This window comes from Microchirus variegatus (genome assembly GCF_963457635.1).
Source record: "Microchirus variegatus genome assembly, chromosome: 9".
Lineage (NCBI taxonomy): Eukaryota > Metazoa > Chordata > Actinopteri > Pleuronectiformes > Soleidae > Microchirus > Microchirus variegatus.
Genome location: NC_139810.1, coordinates 897,501 through 915,000, shown reverse-complemented (window position 1 = coordinate 915,000; position 17,500 = coordinate 897,501). Strand labels below are relative to the sequence as shown.

Below are 17,500 nucleotides of genomic sequence, written 5' to 3'. Positions count from 1 at the left end.
CATCTTTTCTCACAGAAAACACTCTCTGGAGTAAAAGTCTTATTCAACGCGTCCATTTGTCCTCAACGTCCACATTCATGAGATGTGCGTGTGTGTGTGTGTGTTTGTGAAGAGGGACACTCGTGTCCACTCACACACTGATGGACGTCCACGTCCTCAACGCTGGACAAGGACCAGTGATTGTCCCTGAGGTCACAGATGCTTTTAAAGAGAGAAGAAAACGCACACACACACACGCACACGCACACACACACACACACACACACACACACACACACACACACACAGACACACACACACACACACATTTGTTACCTCTTCAGGACCTTTTCTGTCATAAAACTCATGTTTGCGTTCACATTCATGTTAAAAGTCCGATCTTAGTCAGACTAAGACAATAATTGCGTTTTCTTAATGCCGCTTAAACACCTTAGTCTGACTAAAATTGAGCTAGTCTTAGTCGGACTAACATACCAGGATAATGTGACTCATAGTCCGATTACTCCTGTATATAAACATGTTAGTCAGACTAAAATGAAGCTAGTCTTAGTCGGACTAACATACCAGGATAATGTGACTCATAGTCCGATTACTCCTGTATATAAACATGTTAGTCGGACTAACGTACCTGGATATTGTGACTCATAGTCCGATTACTCCTGCATGTAAACACGTTGCTCACAATAACATGGAGTTAGTCTTAGTCGGACTAACATACCAGAATAATGTGACTCATAGTCCGATTACTCCTGCTTATAAACACGTTAGTCAGACTAAAATGGAGCTAGTCTTAGTCGGACTAACATACCTGGATAATGTGATTCATAGTCTGATTACTCCTGCATGTAAACACGTTACTCACAATAAGATGGAGTTAGTCTTAGTCAGGCTAACATACCTGCATAATGTGACTCATAGTCCGATTACTCCTGCTTATAAACACGTTAGTCAGACTAAAATGGAGCTAGTCTTAGTCAGACTAACATACCTGCATAATGTGATTCATAGTCCGATTACTCCTGCTTATAAACATGTTGGTCGGACTAAAATGAAGCTAGTCTTAGTCGGACTAACACACCTGGATAATGTGACTCATAGTCCGATTACTCCTGCATATAAACACGTTAGTCGGTCCTACAAGTGATCAAATGGGTGGAAAGTGTGTTTTATTGGTTATAATTCATTTCAAACGAGTTAACGAGACAAAAGGATGATGTGTTTGTCCTCAGGAGACTGAACCTCTGCTCTGACGTCAGCAAAGTGCCCGATCATTAAGGTTTATGTGTCGTGTCGTGTTAAATATGCTGAGTCATGTTACCTCAACAGCTGTAACCGTGTTCCTTTGATGCTGCATTTGATTCCCAGTTTAATCCACTTTACGTTCGTCATCATCAACAAAATACAACTGAACATTTTTAATTCATCCTGTCATTTCACACTCACCTCTCCTCTTCCTCTTCCTCCTCCTCCTCCTCCTCCTCCTCCTCCCTGGCCTGATCCGTCCTCTCTTCCCACGCCACAGCCCACTTCCTGTAACCATCGGAAACGGCTCCTGTTTCAAGGTTATACCAGTCACAGTGTGTGTGTGTGTGTGAGATCAATGCAGTCGTTCGCAGTACTCTCGTGTACAAATACACTCCCTATGCAGTATTTACTCTGCATTGAATTCCACTCATTTGTTCAGACTCAACAAAGCCACTAAAGTCACTAACGTTAACCAGTTCCTCAGAAATGAGCTTCTGCCTCATTAGGACCAGGTCTTTGGTCTCATGAGGACTTTACTGGTCCTTACAAGGTCAGAGTTTATGACAGAAAAAAAACTCCCTATTTTTCTTGTACAGGCTTCTTAGTGAAGACATTCATTGACCTCTTACACCGACCTTTAACCTTTGACCTTTAACCTAATCACACATTAACCCCAATGCTGCGTTCACAACACGTACATTTTCACGCCAGCCAGGCCTATTGTCTGTCGTACACATATCGTCTGTCGTACACGTAGCGTCTGTCGTACACATATCGTCTGTCGTACACGTAGCGTCTGTCGTACACATATCGTCTGTCGTACACGTAGCGTCTGTCGTACACGTAGCGTCTGACGTACACGTAGCGTCTGTCGCAGACGTAGCGTCTGTCGCAGACGTAGCGTCTGTCGCAGACGTAGCGTCTGTCGCACACGTAGCGTCTGTCGCACACGTAGCGTCTGTCGCACACGTAGGGTCTGTCCAACACGTAGTGTCTGTCGTGCACGTAGCGTCTGTCGTGCACTGAGCGTCTTTCGTGCACGTAGCGTCTGTCGTGCACTGAGCGTCTTTCGTACGCAGGGCGTCTGTCGTACACGTAGCGTCTGTCGTACACGTAGCGTCTGTCGTACACGTACCGTCTGTCGCACACGGCGCGTCTGTCGTACAAGTAGCGTCTGTCGCACACGGCGCGTCTGTCGCACACATCGCGTCTGTCGCACACCTAGCGTCTGTCGCACACGTAGCGTCTATCGCACACGTAGCGTCTGTCGTACACGTAGCATCTGTCACACACAGCGTCTGTCGCACACAGCGTCTGTCGCACACAGAGTCAGTCGTACAAGTAGCGCCTGTCGCACACAGCGCGTCTGTCGTAAACGCAGCATCTGTCGTAAACGCAGCATCTGTCGTAAACGCAGCATCTGTCGTAAACGCAACATCTGTCGTACGCGTAGCGTCTGTCGTACACGTAGCGTCTGTCGTACACGTAGCGTCTGTCGTACACGTAGCGTCTGTCGTACACGTAGCGTCTGTCGCACACGTAGAGTCTGTCGTACACGTAGCGTCTGTCGTACACGTAGCATCTGTCACACACAGCGTCTGTCGCACACGTAGCGTCTGTCGTACACGCCGCGTCTGTTGTTCACGCCATGTCTATCGCTAGAGTCAAAATTTGTCAACTTTGGCGGAAAATGATCGTTACCTCTGTTTAAAATACGCTAAATGTACAAAATGATCCCGCGGCGAGAAAGACGCTGAAAATAAAAAGCCCTTTAAGGAAACAAAGAGCAGACTGAATGTCCTCACAGTCTACATATGGACAATCTTGTTTTTATATATTTTATAATGAGGACACCTCATAGACATGATGTATTCTCCTTACCTTTACCTCATGAAGACAGGTTAGTTCCTTTTTTTGGACCTCACAGAGATATAAGTACACGTGTACACACACACACACACACACACACACACACACACACACACACACACACACACACACACACACACACACACGCAGGAGACTTGTGTCTGAGACACATTAAATGTCTCCCACTGACAGCCTGAATTAGCTCTGTGTGTTTTAGCCTCCTCGCTGCTATTCTGTTGAAATCTTTAATTTCATGTATCATTGAGCAACCTTGTCTATATGAGCCTGGCTGCTCTGTGTGTGTGTGTGTGTGTCTGTGTGTGTGTGACTGTCTGTGTGTGTGTGTGTGTGTGTGTGTGTGTGTGTGTGTCTGTGTGTGTGTGTGTGTGTGTGTTATTGGCTGGACCAGTTTTCCGTTCTCTGATGTTATGGCTCTCTTGAATCAAAGACGACGCGCATGAATAAACGCGCGGATAAGACGAACCGTGAATGCGTTGCATCGACAGCACGACTGAGACCAACCGTTATGTTTCATTATCGATAAATCTGTCGATTTATCATGTGATCGATTAGTCGACGTCATGTTTGCGTGACTCCCGGTTTGTTAAAATGAGTCTCTAAAGTTACGCTAAACTTTAAAAACAGAGGCACACGTACGCAGTACACAGGTACAGCGCTGCTCTTTTCCTTTAATAAACAGACCGCTCCAGTTCAACTGTAGGCTAACGCTAACAGCGCTAAAGGAGCTAATGCAGCTATCGGAGTTAACTGGTAAACGGTGGCTGGACTCCCGTGCCGCGGCACGTAGACATTAGGGTTAGAGTTAATGCTGCTAATGTGGCCTAGCATTACAAAAGTATTACTTTAGCAGGAACTTTTCTAATTTTCCCAGGATTTTGAAAAACCTTTGGTGCGTTTCCACTGAAAATGACCCGGGAACAAACTTTACCTTGACGCCAAACTTTCACCTGAAGAAGAAACACGATCCAAAAACATGCTAATCTGGGGATTAAGTAAATTGGACTCTCTAGATTGACCGTGAGAGTGGACGGTTGTTTTGTCTCTGTCCAGTCCGGTCCGGTCCAGTCTAGTCCGGTCCACCTTTCACCCTATGTCAACTGGCATTGACATCAGTGACCCCAGCAAAAGAAAACGAAGTACGACAGCGAATTTGCTGAGAAGGAGGTCCAGCGGGACTTTGCAAGTCTGGCCGCTTTTTCACCCTTTTTCTCTCCGGAGCTCCCCCTACAGTCTGGGAGCAGATATGTTTACGTCACCACTGTAAACATCCATTTATCGTCTATCTCTATTTCTCGTCGCAAGAAACGTCACTGCTCCTCGTCCCTCGCTTCTTTTTCGCGTTCCTCGAAAACAAGACCTCCCGATTCCGAGGTCGACGGCCCTGATCTTGCGTGGCAGTTTTCCCGCTAACAGACAGCAGGGGGCAGTGGAGGTCGCCCACCAATCTCCACACGACAAGACATTTAACCGTCGCAGTGAATCTGAAGATGTTAAGTCCGGGGTAAAAATCGCGTCAATGCAAAATCCAAACATCAGTTATTGGCTCCATTAAGTCGTAAAAACCCCGGTGTCGATATTCCGGACTGTGTGCACAACGACCCACATGAACTGTACTGAGGTAGTAAACGCACTAGGGTTAGATTTAACTGCACTAAACCAGGCTGGTGTGAACACACACACACACACACACACACACACACACACACACACACACACACACACACACACACACACACACACACACACACACACACACACTCCACAGCCGGGCAAATCGATTCCAGCACACTCTTGTCACACATCATTACACCTTCCCATCATCCTCTGCTCTTTTCCTTTGTGTGTGTGTGTGTGCGTGCGTGCGTGCGTGCGTGCGTGCGTGTGCGTGTGTGTGTGTGTCACTGCTGCAGCCTCTGACGTCTCATAGAAATATTGTGAAAGGACGGAGCAAAAATATACATTAGTGTTGGAGTGAAGAGGACGACAAAGACACGCTGGGTTTATATGAAGAAGAGTCTGCACTTAAAGGGACAGTGTGTGAAATTTAGCTAAAACCGTTCACTACCGTTCAAAAGTGTTGGCCTCACCTGTACAATTTGTTTGTGTTTTCCATTAAAAGTCAGACTTTTATTCATCAAGAGAGTTGCAACAGGAATAGAAATTATAGTCAAGACATTGACGAGATTAGAAATAATGATTTTTATTCCAAATAAAACAGTTTTCAGCTGTGCTAACATCATTGCACAAGGGTTTTCAAGGGTTTTCTCATCATCCAATAGTCTTCTAACGCCATTAACACCATAAAATTTTAATTTTTTCTCAAAATTTTAATTTTTTCTCAAAATTTTAATTTTTTCTCAAAATTTTAATTTTTTCTCAAAATTTTAATTTTTTCTCAAAATTTTAATTTTTTCTCAAAATTTTAATTTTTTCTCAAAATTTTAATTTTTTTCTAGACATTTTAAAAATGTTTTTACGCAGTTTTATTTCCTTTATCAAAATGTTTTATATTCATTGAAAAAAAGTGATTTTCCTTCAAAAAATATTTTAAAAAAAACGAATTCCTCCAAATAAATTTTTTTCAAAATTAAAATTTCTCTTCAAAAATTTTCTTTTTTCTAACGTTTCATTTTTTTCTCAAAATTAAATTTTTTCTTCTAAAAATTGTTTTTTCCCCTAAACTTTGAATTTTTCTCAAAATGTTTTATATTCATTGAAAAAAGTGCTTTTCATTCAAAAATAAGGACATTTCTAAGTGAACCCAAACTTTTGAACAGTGGTGTATTTAGACATAAGGTTTTTATTATAAATATATTCAGTAGTTGACCGCAGTGCAGATCTAAGTCTGTGATTGTTGTTTAAATTTTTATGACTCCCGTTCATAAACCAAGATGTTCTTGACTTTATTCTTACTTTTTGACCTTTTTTCTTACTTTTTCCTGATCCACGGACGACTTTGTCTGTGTGTGAAAATGTGTGAAAGTGTGTGTGGGTGGAGTGTGAGGTGTGTGTGTGTGTGTGTGTGATGCCAATCTGCTGCCATGTCTGTGTGACACTGACAGCTGAGGCGTTTTAGTGTAACCGTGTGTCAGTGACGGTGGAGACGGCTGCAGATTAGATTTAGCTTTGGGAAAATTGAATAGCTGTCAGGTTTGGTTCAGCACGGCTGCCCATGAGGTGTGTGTGTGTGTGTGTGTGTGTGTGTGTGTGTGTCACCCTCTCATCACCCCCCCCCCCCCCCCACTTGTTCTCATTGACCAAACCGTGATGAAGCTGAATTTGATTCCTCCTCTTGCTCCTGGGGAGGGAACAAGGTGTGTGTGTGTGTGTGTGTTCCTGTATCTGATGCCTCTCGAGGACCTTCTCCGTCATAAACACTGACCTTGTGAGGACCAGTCGTCCTCATGGAGACGATTTAAGGGCTTTTTTTAAGGGTTATCGTTGGGGTAAAACATGCTGCAGTGATGGTTGATAGACCCACATTCCCCACAGGAAACACGAGGGCTGAGTGTGTGTGTGTTCTTGTACTTGCGGCACACTGAGGACCAGTGAGGGTTTTTAACCAACAAAGTGAGGACATTTTGTCCGGTCCTCACTTTGTTTTCATTAAAATCACTTCCTTAGGTTGCTATAACATGCTATACTCAATTTGGTACAAAAACCCGTTTCACACACTTTTTGCTCTGGGGCTCCACCTGCAGACATTTTATGGTACTGCACCCAGTAGTTCTTTATCGATGTCATTCATGAAGTAGATATTTGTAATTGTGTTAATTCATAATTCGCTTTCTATTGCTGCTCGATTTCCTTCCTTCCTTCCTTCCTTCCTTCCAACCATCCTTGTCCTCCATCATTTCCTCTTCCTTACCCACTCGTTACCTTCCCTCGTCTCTGTTGTTCTTGACCTTTCTGTCAACTCTGTCAATGTTTTCACCCACGGCTTTTTGCATCTTCACCAAATTAATAATGTATAGACGGCAGTTAAACGACACACTGGGGGAAAGTTCAGCAAAAACACAACACGCACACACACACACAGTAATTATGACAGATCACAAACCTGGTAAAGGGGGCGGGGCTTCTTACCGTGAAGCACATTAATGTGTGTGGAGCCGTGTCAATCAAGGTCACGTCAGTGCTGCTCCTTTGGCTCCGCCCCCTTTACTGTAGGTAAAGCACGAGGAAGTCGAGCTCTGAACAGCTTCCTTCCTTCTTTCCTTCGTTACCTTACTTCTTCCTGTGATCCTTCCTTGCTTCCTTCGATCCATCCTTCCTTGTTTGCTGACCTCTGTGTTCCATACTTGTCATCTGATCCTTCCTTCTTTCCTTCCTTGTTCACCGATCCATTCCTCCTTGTTCCATATGTGTGCTCTGATCCTTCCTTCCTTCTCTTCTTTCCTTCCTTACCTTACTTCTTTCTGTGATCCCTCCTTGCTTCCTTTGATCCTTCCTTCCTTGTTTGCTGACCTCTTCCATACTTGTCCTCTGATCCTTCCTTACTTTACCTTACTTCTTTCCTTGTTCTGTGATCCCTCCTTCCATCCTTTCTTGTTTGCTCACATATCTCTCTTTGTTCCATACTTGTCCTCTGATCCTTCCTTCTTTCCTTCCTTGTTCACCGATCCATTCCTCCTTGTTCCATGTGTTCTCTGATCCTTCCTTCCTTCTCTTCTTTCCTTCCTTACCTTACTTCTTTCTGTGATCCCTCCTTGCTTCCTTCCATCCTTCCATCCTTGTTTGCTGACTTGTCATCTGATCCTTCCGTGCCTTACTTCTTTCCTTGTTCTGTGATCCCTCCTTCCATCCTTCCTTGTTTGCTGACCTCTTTTTTCCATACTTGTCATCTGATCCTTCCTTCATTCTGTCCTTGTTCCATAATGTGTTCTCTGATCCTTCCTTCCTTCTCTTCTTTCCTTCCTTGCCTTCTTCACGAAATCCTTCCGTCCTTCTTTCCTTCTCTTCTTTGCTTCCTTCATTGTTTTCTGATCGTTTCCTCTTCTCTGATCGTTCTTTCCTTCCATCCTTCCTTCTTTCCTTGCTTCCTTGTGGACTCCACATGTGGAGGATGAAGCAGTAGTAGATGGATGAATGAGCCTCATATTGTGAACTCTGCGGCGTCTACACTTAAGAAAGTTTCCCCCGCGTCTCAGTTGGTTTATTCCCTTCATTTCTTTTGTTAGCCTTTCAAAGTAAACTCAAATAAAACCACAGTCCAAAGAAGAATAACTTCCTCTAATAAATCTCCGGTTGGCAGCGATGAATGTGTCCTTTATACTTTCATCACCACTTCCACTTTCACTTTCACGCTGTTCTGCTGCTCCAATCAATCTGAGGCTGTGGGAAAGTGTGGAGTGGAATCATGAAGCCGGGGCCACAGTCAAAACAGCTGCTGAGGATGAGTAATGTTTAGTAACTGCAGAGACGCTGAGGACGATTCATCAGTTCACTGGGAATGGATTAGAATGTGAATTATAGCCGTTTCCTGTTTGAAGTTTTCCTTCAGAATAAAAGGTTTCGACGTGAATCAGAATCACAATATGTTTTAATCTCCCGGTGGAAATGAGCCGAGTTCCATTCGCTCCATCAGGACTGAAATAAAGCTCAGAAAATAAGAAGACAGGACTGTGGAGTCAATGACAACTCACGGTTAGTTGATGTTTATAGGTGTTATGATCATAATCTGTGTCTCTGCTGCCCTCTATGGTCAAACACCAGCTACTGCGTTCATATTTGTTCGGGATTTTCCACTCGTCTGCAACTCTCATTGGATTTTACTACTAGACCACGCCCCCTGCACTGCTCCTCCCTCCTCCTTTCCCTCACTCAGTCTCTCAGCCCACTTCTTGGCATTTTGAAAAAGCAGCCGCTGGGTAGATTTAGCTGCAGTGAGTGGATTTGATATTAGTAAAGATTTTGTATATATATGTATATGTGTGTATATATGTATATCGTATATGTGTATGTATATATATGTGTATGAATGCGTGTATATATATGTATATATATGTATGTGTATTTATATATATATATGTATGTATATATATGAATGTGTATATATATGTATTTGAATGTGTATATATATGTATATATGTATATGAATGTGTATATATATATATATATGAATGTGTATATATATGTATGTGTGTATATATGTATATATGTATGTGTATATATGTATATATGTATGTGTATATATGTATATATGTATGTGTATATATATATATATGTATATGTATGTATATATATATATGTTTATACATATGTATATATTTATATGTGTATGTATATGTACATATACACACATATTCTACATATTCTAAATCCACTCACTGCAGCTAAATCTATCCAGCGCCTGCTTTTTCAAAATGCCAAGAAGTGGGCTGAGAGACTGACTTCGGGAGAGATCTGAGCTATATATATATATATATATATATATTCATTTATTGATATAAAACCCAGAGGAAAGAGAACCCCGTATTTTTGACGCGTCTCTTGGTTCCTCACATGAATTTCCCAGCAGTCAGTGCGTTGAAGGATTGCCGTGAACTTATTTCCTGACGTCCCTGGACCTCAGAGGATGAAGAGGTGATGAAGACTGCGGTGACCTCATGACTTTGACTCTCTCTCTTTTTTTTTTCTTTTACGCTTTGTGAAAATGTCAGAAAAGTGAGGTTGAGATGAAGCGTCGGAGCAGGAGGTCAACGCTCGCTCGTTCATCACCGCTCCTTCGTCTTTGACCCCGCGACCTTTGGTGGAGCGCCGATGCGTGTTTAAAGCTCGCGGTGATGGAGTCGGACGAGCGCGGGAAGCTTTTTTCCTGCCAAAATGGCGGCGTGAAAACGGAGTCACGTGACGTCTGGAGCTCTGTTATATTCACCATCAAACAACTTCTTCTTCTTCTTTGGACGCTCGTTCCAAAGAGGTCCTGAGGTGTTTATGGGCGCAGTTAAAGCTCTATATCCATCCGTCTTATACTGCTTTACTCTCCACATGAGCTGTGTCAATCGCAGCTGACGTAGGGCGAGAGGCGGAGTCACAGAAGTTAAAGGATGAAGACGTGGATGCCAATAATCTGGTTTCCTGTTTCCTGAGCGTGTGGAGGTGGATTTTTGAGTGACAGCAGCAGAAGAAGAAGAAGCTTCGTCTCCTCATCCGTTCATAGTCCATTGATCTAACAGCGCTTAGTCGTCGCTGCTCTGTGATCAATGCTGACTCCTCCCCCTCGCTGACGGATGACGCGGCGTTTACGATGAAGGTGTTAGCAGTCGAAGCGGTGAAGCTATGTGTGATTACTGAATCATTTCTGCTCCAAGTAGGTCTCTCTTAGTGTGTGTGTGTGTGTGTGAGTTCTTGTACTTGCGGCATTTGAGGACCAGTGAGGGTTTTTTAACCAACAAAGTGAGGTCATTTTTACGAAGTGAGGACATTTTGGCCGGTCCTCACTTTGTTTTCATTCAAATCACTTCCTCAGGTTGTAAACATGCTATACTCAATTGGTCCTCAATTTGGTACAAAAACCCGTTTTCCAGCCCTGGTGTTTCACACACTTTTTGCTCTGGGGCTCCACCTGCGGATATTGTATGGTACTGCACCCAGTAGTTCTTTATAGATGTCATTCATGAAGTAGATATTTGAAATTGTGTTGATTTATAAAGTGGAAATGCTGGTCCTCAGTATGCAGCAAGTACAAGAATGTGTGTGTGTTCTTGTACTTGCGGCATACTGAGGACCATTGAGGGTTTTAAACCAACAAAGTGAGGTCATTTTCAGGAGTGAGGACATTTTTGCCGGTCCTAACTATGTTTTCATTGAAATCACTTCCTTAGGTTGCTATAACATGCTATACTCAATTTGTCAAAAAACATTTTTTAAATTTTGGACGACATAGTATAGTATGACGTTTTTGTCAAATTTTGGACCAAAAATGTTTTGTCAAAGATTTTTTCAAATGTTGGACGACATAGTATAGTTTTTGTCAAATTTTGGACCAAAAATAATAATAAAAAAAAATAGATACATCGAAAAAGTTTTCCAGCCCTTTTTGCTCTGGGGCTCCACCTGAAGACATTTTATGGTACTGCAACCAGTAGTTCTTTATAGATGTCATTCATGAAGTAGATATTTGTAATTGTGTTGATTTATAAAGTGGAAATGCTGGTCCTCACTTTGTCAGCAACCCAGTCCTCAGTATGCAGCAAGTACAGGAGTGTGTGTGTGTGTGTGTGTGTGTGTGGGGGGGTGTGTGTGTGTGTGTGTGCCAGCAGATACAGACTCAGACCAACATGCTTTAGACTCAGGGAGGACAAGCGTGAAATGAATCGTTCCACTTCATCTCCGTCCACTGTTCTTCTTTTGAGGGAACAATTTGTTGGTCGTCGTACGAGAGGAGGAAGAGGAGGAGGAAGAAGAAGAGGAAGTAGAGCTGAGATCCTGTGATCCACAAGTGATTTCCTGTTGAATGGGGCCAATGTTTCCTGTTCAGTGTTGAAGTCACAGACTCAGTTTAACACCTGAGGATTAGATTTTAATACGGTCATCGTCACCATTCTTTAAAGGCGCCATATGTAAGAATGTGGCCAAAAACGGTTACTGCATTCAAATTCAAAACACCGAGGTCTTTTAGGTTTCGTTTTCTGACGTAACTGGTTCAACCCATGGTTGCTCGGCAGCTGAGACCCTTCTGACTGCAATGATTGGTAGACGGTGGTAGGTGGCGCCACATGACGCCAAAACATGATTTCAAAACATAAACATGATTTGCAGACGCACACACACGCTGTGAACGTTTGGCTTCGTTTCCATCGCAGTGAAAAACCCTGTTTATATTTAGCTGCGATTACACACACACACACACACTTGTTGTGTTTGATGATTTTATTGTGAGTCATTATTTAAACATTGATTTGACTGAGAAACAGATGTAATGACTGAGTGAAGAGCGTCGTTGTTCTTTTATGGCAGAAAATCAGTTTAATAAAAGTTTAATTTAAACAAATGATCACATATATATATATATATATATACATATCTATATATTTTTTTTTTTTTTTACTGAACAACCAATCTCTGTTTTGTGTCTGCAATATTTTAAATACATATAATGTAAGAGCAGAAATATTTAAATACATGAAACAAGCTCTTTTTTAAAGGAAAAACCTGTGTGCGTGCGTCGGATGTAAGGTGATGTTGAACAAGGGCCGAGGTGAAGTGATGTTGCGTTAAATGAGCTGGGATTTAGGGGATTAAGATTCAGTTTAAGTGTGAAATGAGGTTTTTCCTCTTCATTAATCACTTTATTTTCTGTGTGTGTGTGTGTGTGTGTGCGCGCGCGCGCAGCAGTCAACACTGTCACTGTCTCTAATCCAGACAGAGTCACAGTGCGACTCAGGTGAGATTATCTGCATCAGCAGGTTCATGTGAGGCGACAGAAGCAGAGCTGTTGTCTTAGTCAGACTAAGTGTGTAGATCCAGAGCTTTGTTGTGTAGAGTGAACATAGAGTGAACGCACAGTGAACACAGAGTGAACGCACAGTGAATATAGAGTGAACGCACAGTGAACACAGAGTGAACATGGTGAACGCACAGTGAATATAGAGTGAACGCACAGTGAACATAGAGTGAACGCACAGTGAATATAGAGTGAACATAGAGTGAACGCACAGTGAACATGGTGAACACACAGTGAATATAGAGTGAACGCACAGTGAACATAGAGTGAACGCACAGTGAACATAGAGTGAACGCAGAGTGAACATAGTGAACGCACATTGAACACAGAGTGAACATAGTGAACGCACCGTGAACATAGTGAACACAGAGTGAAAATAGTGAGCGCACAGTGAATATAGAGTGAACATAGTGAACGCACAGTGAACACAGAGTGAACGCACAGTGAATATAGAGTGAACGCACAGTGAACACAGAGTGAACATGGTGAACGCACAGTGAACATAGAGTGAACGCACAGTGAATATAGAGTGAACATAGAGTGAACGCACAGTGAACACAGAGTGAACATGGTGAACACACAGTGAATATAGAGTGAACGCACAGTGAACATAGAGTGAACGCAGAGTGAACATAGTGAACGCACATTGAACACAGAGTGAACATAGTGAACGCACCGTGAACACAGAGTGAAAATAGTGAGCGCACAGTGAATATAGAGTGAACATAGTGAACGCACAGTGAGTATAGAGTTAACGCACTTTGAACATAGAGTGAACATAGTGAACGCACAGTGAACATAGAGTGAACATAGTGAACGCAGAGTGAACACAGAGTGAAAATAGTGAACGCACAGTGAATATAGAGTGAACATGGTGAACGCACAGTGAATATAGAGTGAACACACATTGAACATAGAGTGAACATAGTGAACGCACAGTGAATATAGAGTGAAAGCACAGTGAATATAGAGTGAACACAGAGTGAACACAGAGTGAACATAGTGAATGCAGAGTGAACGCGGAGTGAACACAGAGTGAACGCACAGTGAATATAGAGTGAACACAGAGTGAACATAGAGTGAACGCACAGTGAATATAGAGTGAACGCATAGTGAACAAAGAGTGAACACAGCTCTGATTCTCTGGTAAATCTCTGTTTAAATGAATCATTTGCTTTACAAACTAATTAACAATCAATTGTGTTTCAAATAGTTTTTGATGTAATATTTAAACTCTGACGCCTCACAGTGTTTGTCTTTGTATCTTTGTTTTGCGTCTTTGTCTCTTTTGTCGACGCTGTGACGCGTCCGAACATGATCGACTCGTATATTTATTATATTTATATTTATATTTCATTAAAAAGATAAGAGTGTTTCCTCTCTGTGGACACGTGTCAGGAGACGCTCGTCACTCAACTGTCCCACGTTTTCATTATGGGCTGCAACCACAGCTTATTAAAGTGTGTGTGTGTGTGTGTGTGTGTGTGTGTGTGTGTGTGTGTGTGTGTGTGTGTGTGTGTGTGTGTGTGTGTGTGTCACTGTGTGTGTGTGTGTGTGTGTGTGTGGGGGTGTGTGTGTGTGAGAAACACAGTCTCCTGCAGCTTTGCACAGATTTAAAATAGCGGTTTTCGTTTCTTCTTCATTGGTTTTTTCCTGAACATTTAACATTCGTGTGTGTGTGAGAGTTTGTGAGATTAACGTCACTGTCCTCTGGTTAAGTCGCTGGTTAATCTCTGGTTGAGATTATAAACCGAGTGTCATCAGTGGATAAAGTGAAGGTGACGATTTCCTCGTCTAAGCTGATTGGTTTTTTTTCATTGCCGAAAAAACTTATACAAGCTTTATTTACTTTATTTTAAAACCTGAACGTATACTTTTAACTTTAACTTTGTGTATTTGAGACGTTTAAACTTTTCTTCAAGGGGACACAACGTGTTTGACTTGTCTTTAATCCAGAGTCAGTGTCTTTAACGGCGTAATCTCAGTTTAGACTAAGATCTGACAGAGTTTTCACAGCCTGGTTATTGGTTTACAGGTTTTCTTTATGGCAGAAAATCAGTTTAATTTAGGTTTAATTTAAACAAATGATGACATTTACGGAATAACCAATCTGTGTTTTGTGTCTGCAATATTTTAAGTAGTTTAGTTTATTTCAAACATGTGATTTTGATTCTGCAAAAGATTGCAATGACATTAGATCTTGGGCGGGTTCAGTACAATTTGTCACGTTTTTCGTCTTCCTAGGATAAACGTTACCAAACATGCGAAACGCCAAGATATACGCCAAATCCAAGATGGCCGACTTCCTGTTGCAACTCGGCACAACTAAATTTTGGCCCGCTCCATAGGGGTTTCACCTGTGGGGGGCACTACTGAGCCATTTTGCATTGGTTTTTACATTGTTAAGTCCATTATTTAACACATTTTTCGGCAGTTCTGATGTGCGTGGCAAATTTTTCGTCCGTTTTCACGCAGGTTTAGAGGCTCAAATTCGAGTTTCCCCGGCCTAAAAATAATAATTCCTTGAATTACAATAGGGCCCTTGTGCGTGAGGTCCCTAAATAAAATAAAAAATGGAGGAAAAAAATTAATAATAACATAATAAGAATAACTTAAAAAAAAAAAAAAGCAACAATGCGAAACGCCAAGATATACGCCGAATCCAAGATGGCCGACTTCCTGTTGAGTCAAGCTCATGGTGTCGAGAGGATTTTTTTGTTCGTTTCTGGCCGGACAATGTTCCCTACGAATTTTTGCGAAATTCTGCGCAACTAAATATCGGTCTGCTCCATAGGGGTTTCACCTGTGGGGGGCGCTACTGAGCCATTTTTGCATTGGTTTTTCGCAAGTCCATTATTTAATTGAATTTTTCGCCAGTTCTGATGTGCGTGGCAAATTTTTGTCCGTTTTCACCAAAAAATAAAACGTACAAAATAAAGCAACCAAATACAGTTAAATATGTCTGAAAAAGAAGTAATAAGAAGAATAAACTTATGTAACAGTAGCCCTTCTCCATTCTCAAACTTTATCACATATATATACATATATATAATATAAGTGTACTGTGTATATATAAATAAATATAATAATGTAAGAGCTAAATATTAAAATACATGAAACCAGAAAAACTCAACGTTTGGATGGAAAATAATTCAATTTTCAAAGACTCGTCCAGGGTTCTCAAACTGTGGCTCCATCAGTGTGTGAAGAGGAGGATGATGGGAGAATGAGAGGTGAAAGGTCATGTGATTCATGGTCATGTGATGTTTTCTGTGTGCTTTCTCCTGCAGAAATACAAAGAGTTTGAGCGAGCGGTCAGAGTGGAGGAGATGGACGGTCTGCAGCTGGTGAAGAGGCTCGCTGAAGACATGGAGGAGATGTTTGACAAGAAAGCTCAGGCCATGAAGGTACGTCTGTGTGTGTGTGTGTGCGTGTGTGTGTGTGGGGGTGATTGTGTCGTCGTGATCACGTAGAAAATATGATCATCGAGGTTGAGCTGCAGCGTTTATTCAATGACCAAATTAAGCGACAACTATTTAAATAACCGGTTTTATTGTATTTATAACAATTAAAACCAGTTTGTGTGATTCTTCTGACAGATTATCAGATTATTATATCCGCGAGAAACGCGCGCGGATATTATGGAATCGGTTTTAGCCGTGAGCGCTAAATCTGCAGACGTTAGTTCGCGCTAACGTCCGCAGACGTCCAAACTGTAAAGGCGTTTGAGATTAAATGTTCTTATTTTTTTCATGGGTCACATACCCCCTGTAGATGATCCCTATTGATTTTGAGCTGTCTACCATTATTATTAATTAGTTAATTAATTAATTAATGATATAAAAACCATATTTTCGCCTGTATCTTCCAAAGTGTTGCAGGTATTGGCTTCAAATGTTGCATGGGCATCACATACCACCTGAGAATTATCCCTATCTTTGTAGCATTATTATTATTAATTAGCAAATGAATTAATTTATTATGCTAAAAACACATTTTGGGCTTTATCTTCCAGACTGATGGAGATATTGCCTTCAAATGTTGTACAATGATTCATGTAACAACTATCTACAAGTACAATCATTATCACTTTGGCTATGATTGGTAATAGTTACATAATAAGTTAACTGGTTAACTTATTAGTGAACACAGAAAAAATAGTTAAGGCATTTTTTCTTTATTATTGAGCTCATTTGGACACATTGAGGATATCATGGGTTTATTTATAAACATGTATAAAGTGTAGTCAGCATTATATCATAACATTTAACAGTTATTTTGTTGAATTTATTAATAATTAATTAAAACAGTTAGTGGCAGGTGCGAGTGCGTATACTCTGGGTATATTGGAAAGTTGAGGATTGGACAAGTTCGCAGATATACCCCTTGCTGTTGGCCCCCGACAGCGTAGGCTAGTTATATTATCTGATGAAGAAAACAATGGTTTAATGTCAGTAAATGTAGAATTAAAACTTGACCTCACACTGATCTCACGTGTATGAAAGACAGAAAGATGTTCCACAATAAAAATGCATTCAGTTTGATGGTGACATGGCAATATCTACTGTAGATATAATCATTTTATATTTGATTACCTCTCTTACATCTAAACACATCCTGTCAATCTGCGATTAAAGGTGCATTTCCACCTCCTCTTCCTTTCAACATCAAGAAATAATTAATTTCTTTTTTTTTTTTATCATCAATAAAAAGAAAATGAATGTATTTTAAAATTCTATCTGCACGGTCAAAATCAAATTTTAACTTTTCATCATTCATATCCAAACAAGCACTTTTACTTAGAAATTCCGTGGCATTTCAATCATATTATGATCATATCGTGTTATAATTTTCATTTTTTTTATTTTATTATAGCCCCGCCCCCTCTTGTCCAGACTGGACGATCATTGGTCCTCA

General features: G+C 41.3%; 1 protein-coding gene across 1 annotated transcript in view; it reads left to right on the top strand.

The window, feature by feature from the left end:
• Positions 1-17,500, top strand: part of cacna2d3a (calcium channel, voltage-dependent, alpha 2/delta subunit 3a) — a gene marked incomplete at both ends in the record, with an annotated part of 143,308 nt that overhangs the window by 4,885 nt on the left and 120,923 nt on the right. Inside the window, one exon of the mRNA XM_083894955.1 lies at positions 15,874-15,990. Within this exon, the coding sequence (XP_083751081.1) occupies positions 15,874-15,990 (117 nt within the window). The remainder of the gene's footprint in view (positions 1-15,873; positions 15,991-17,500) is intronic.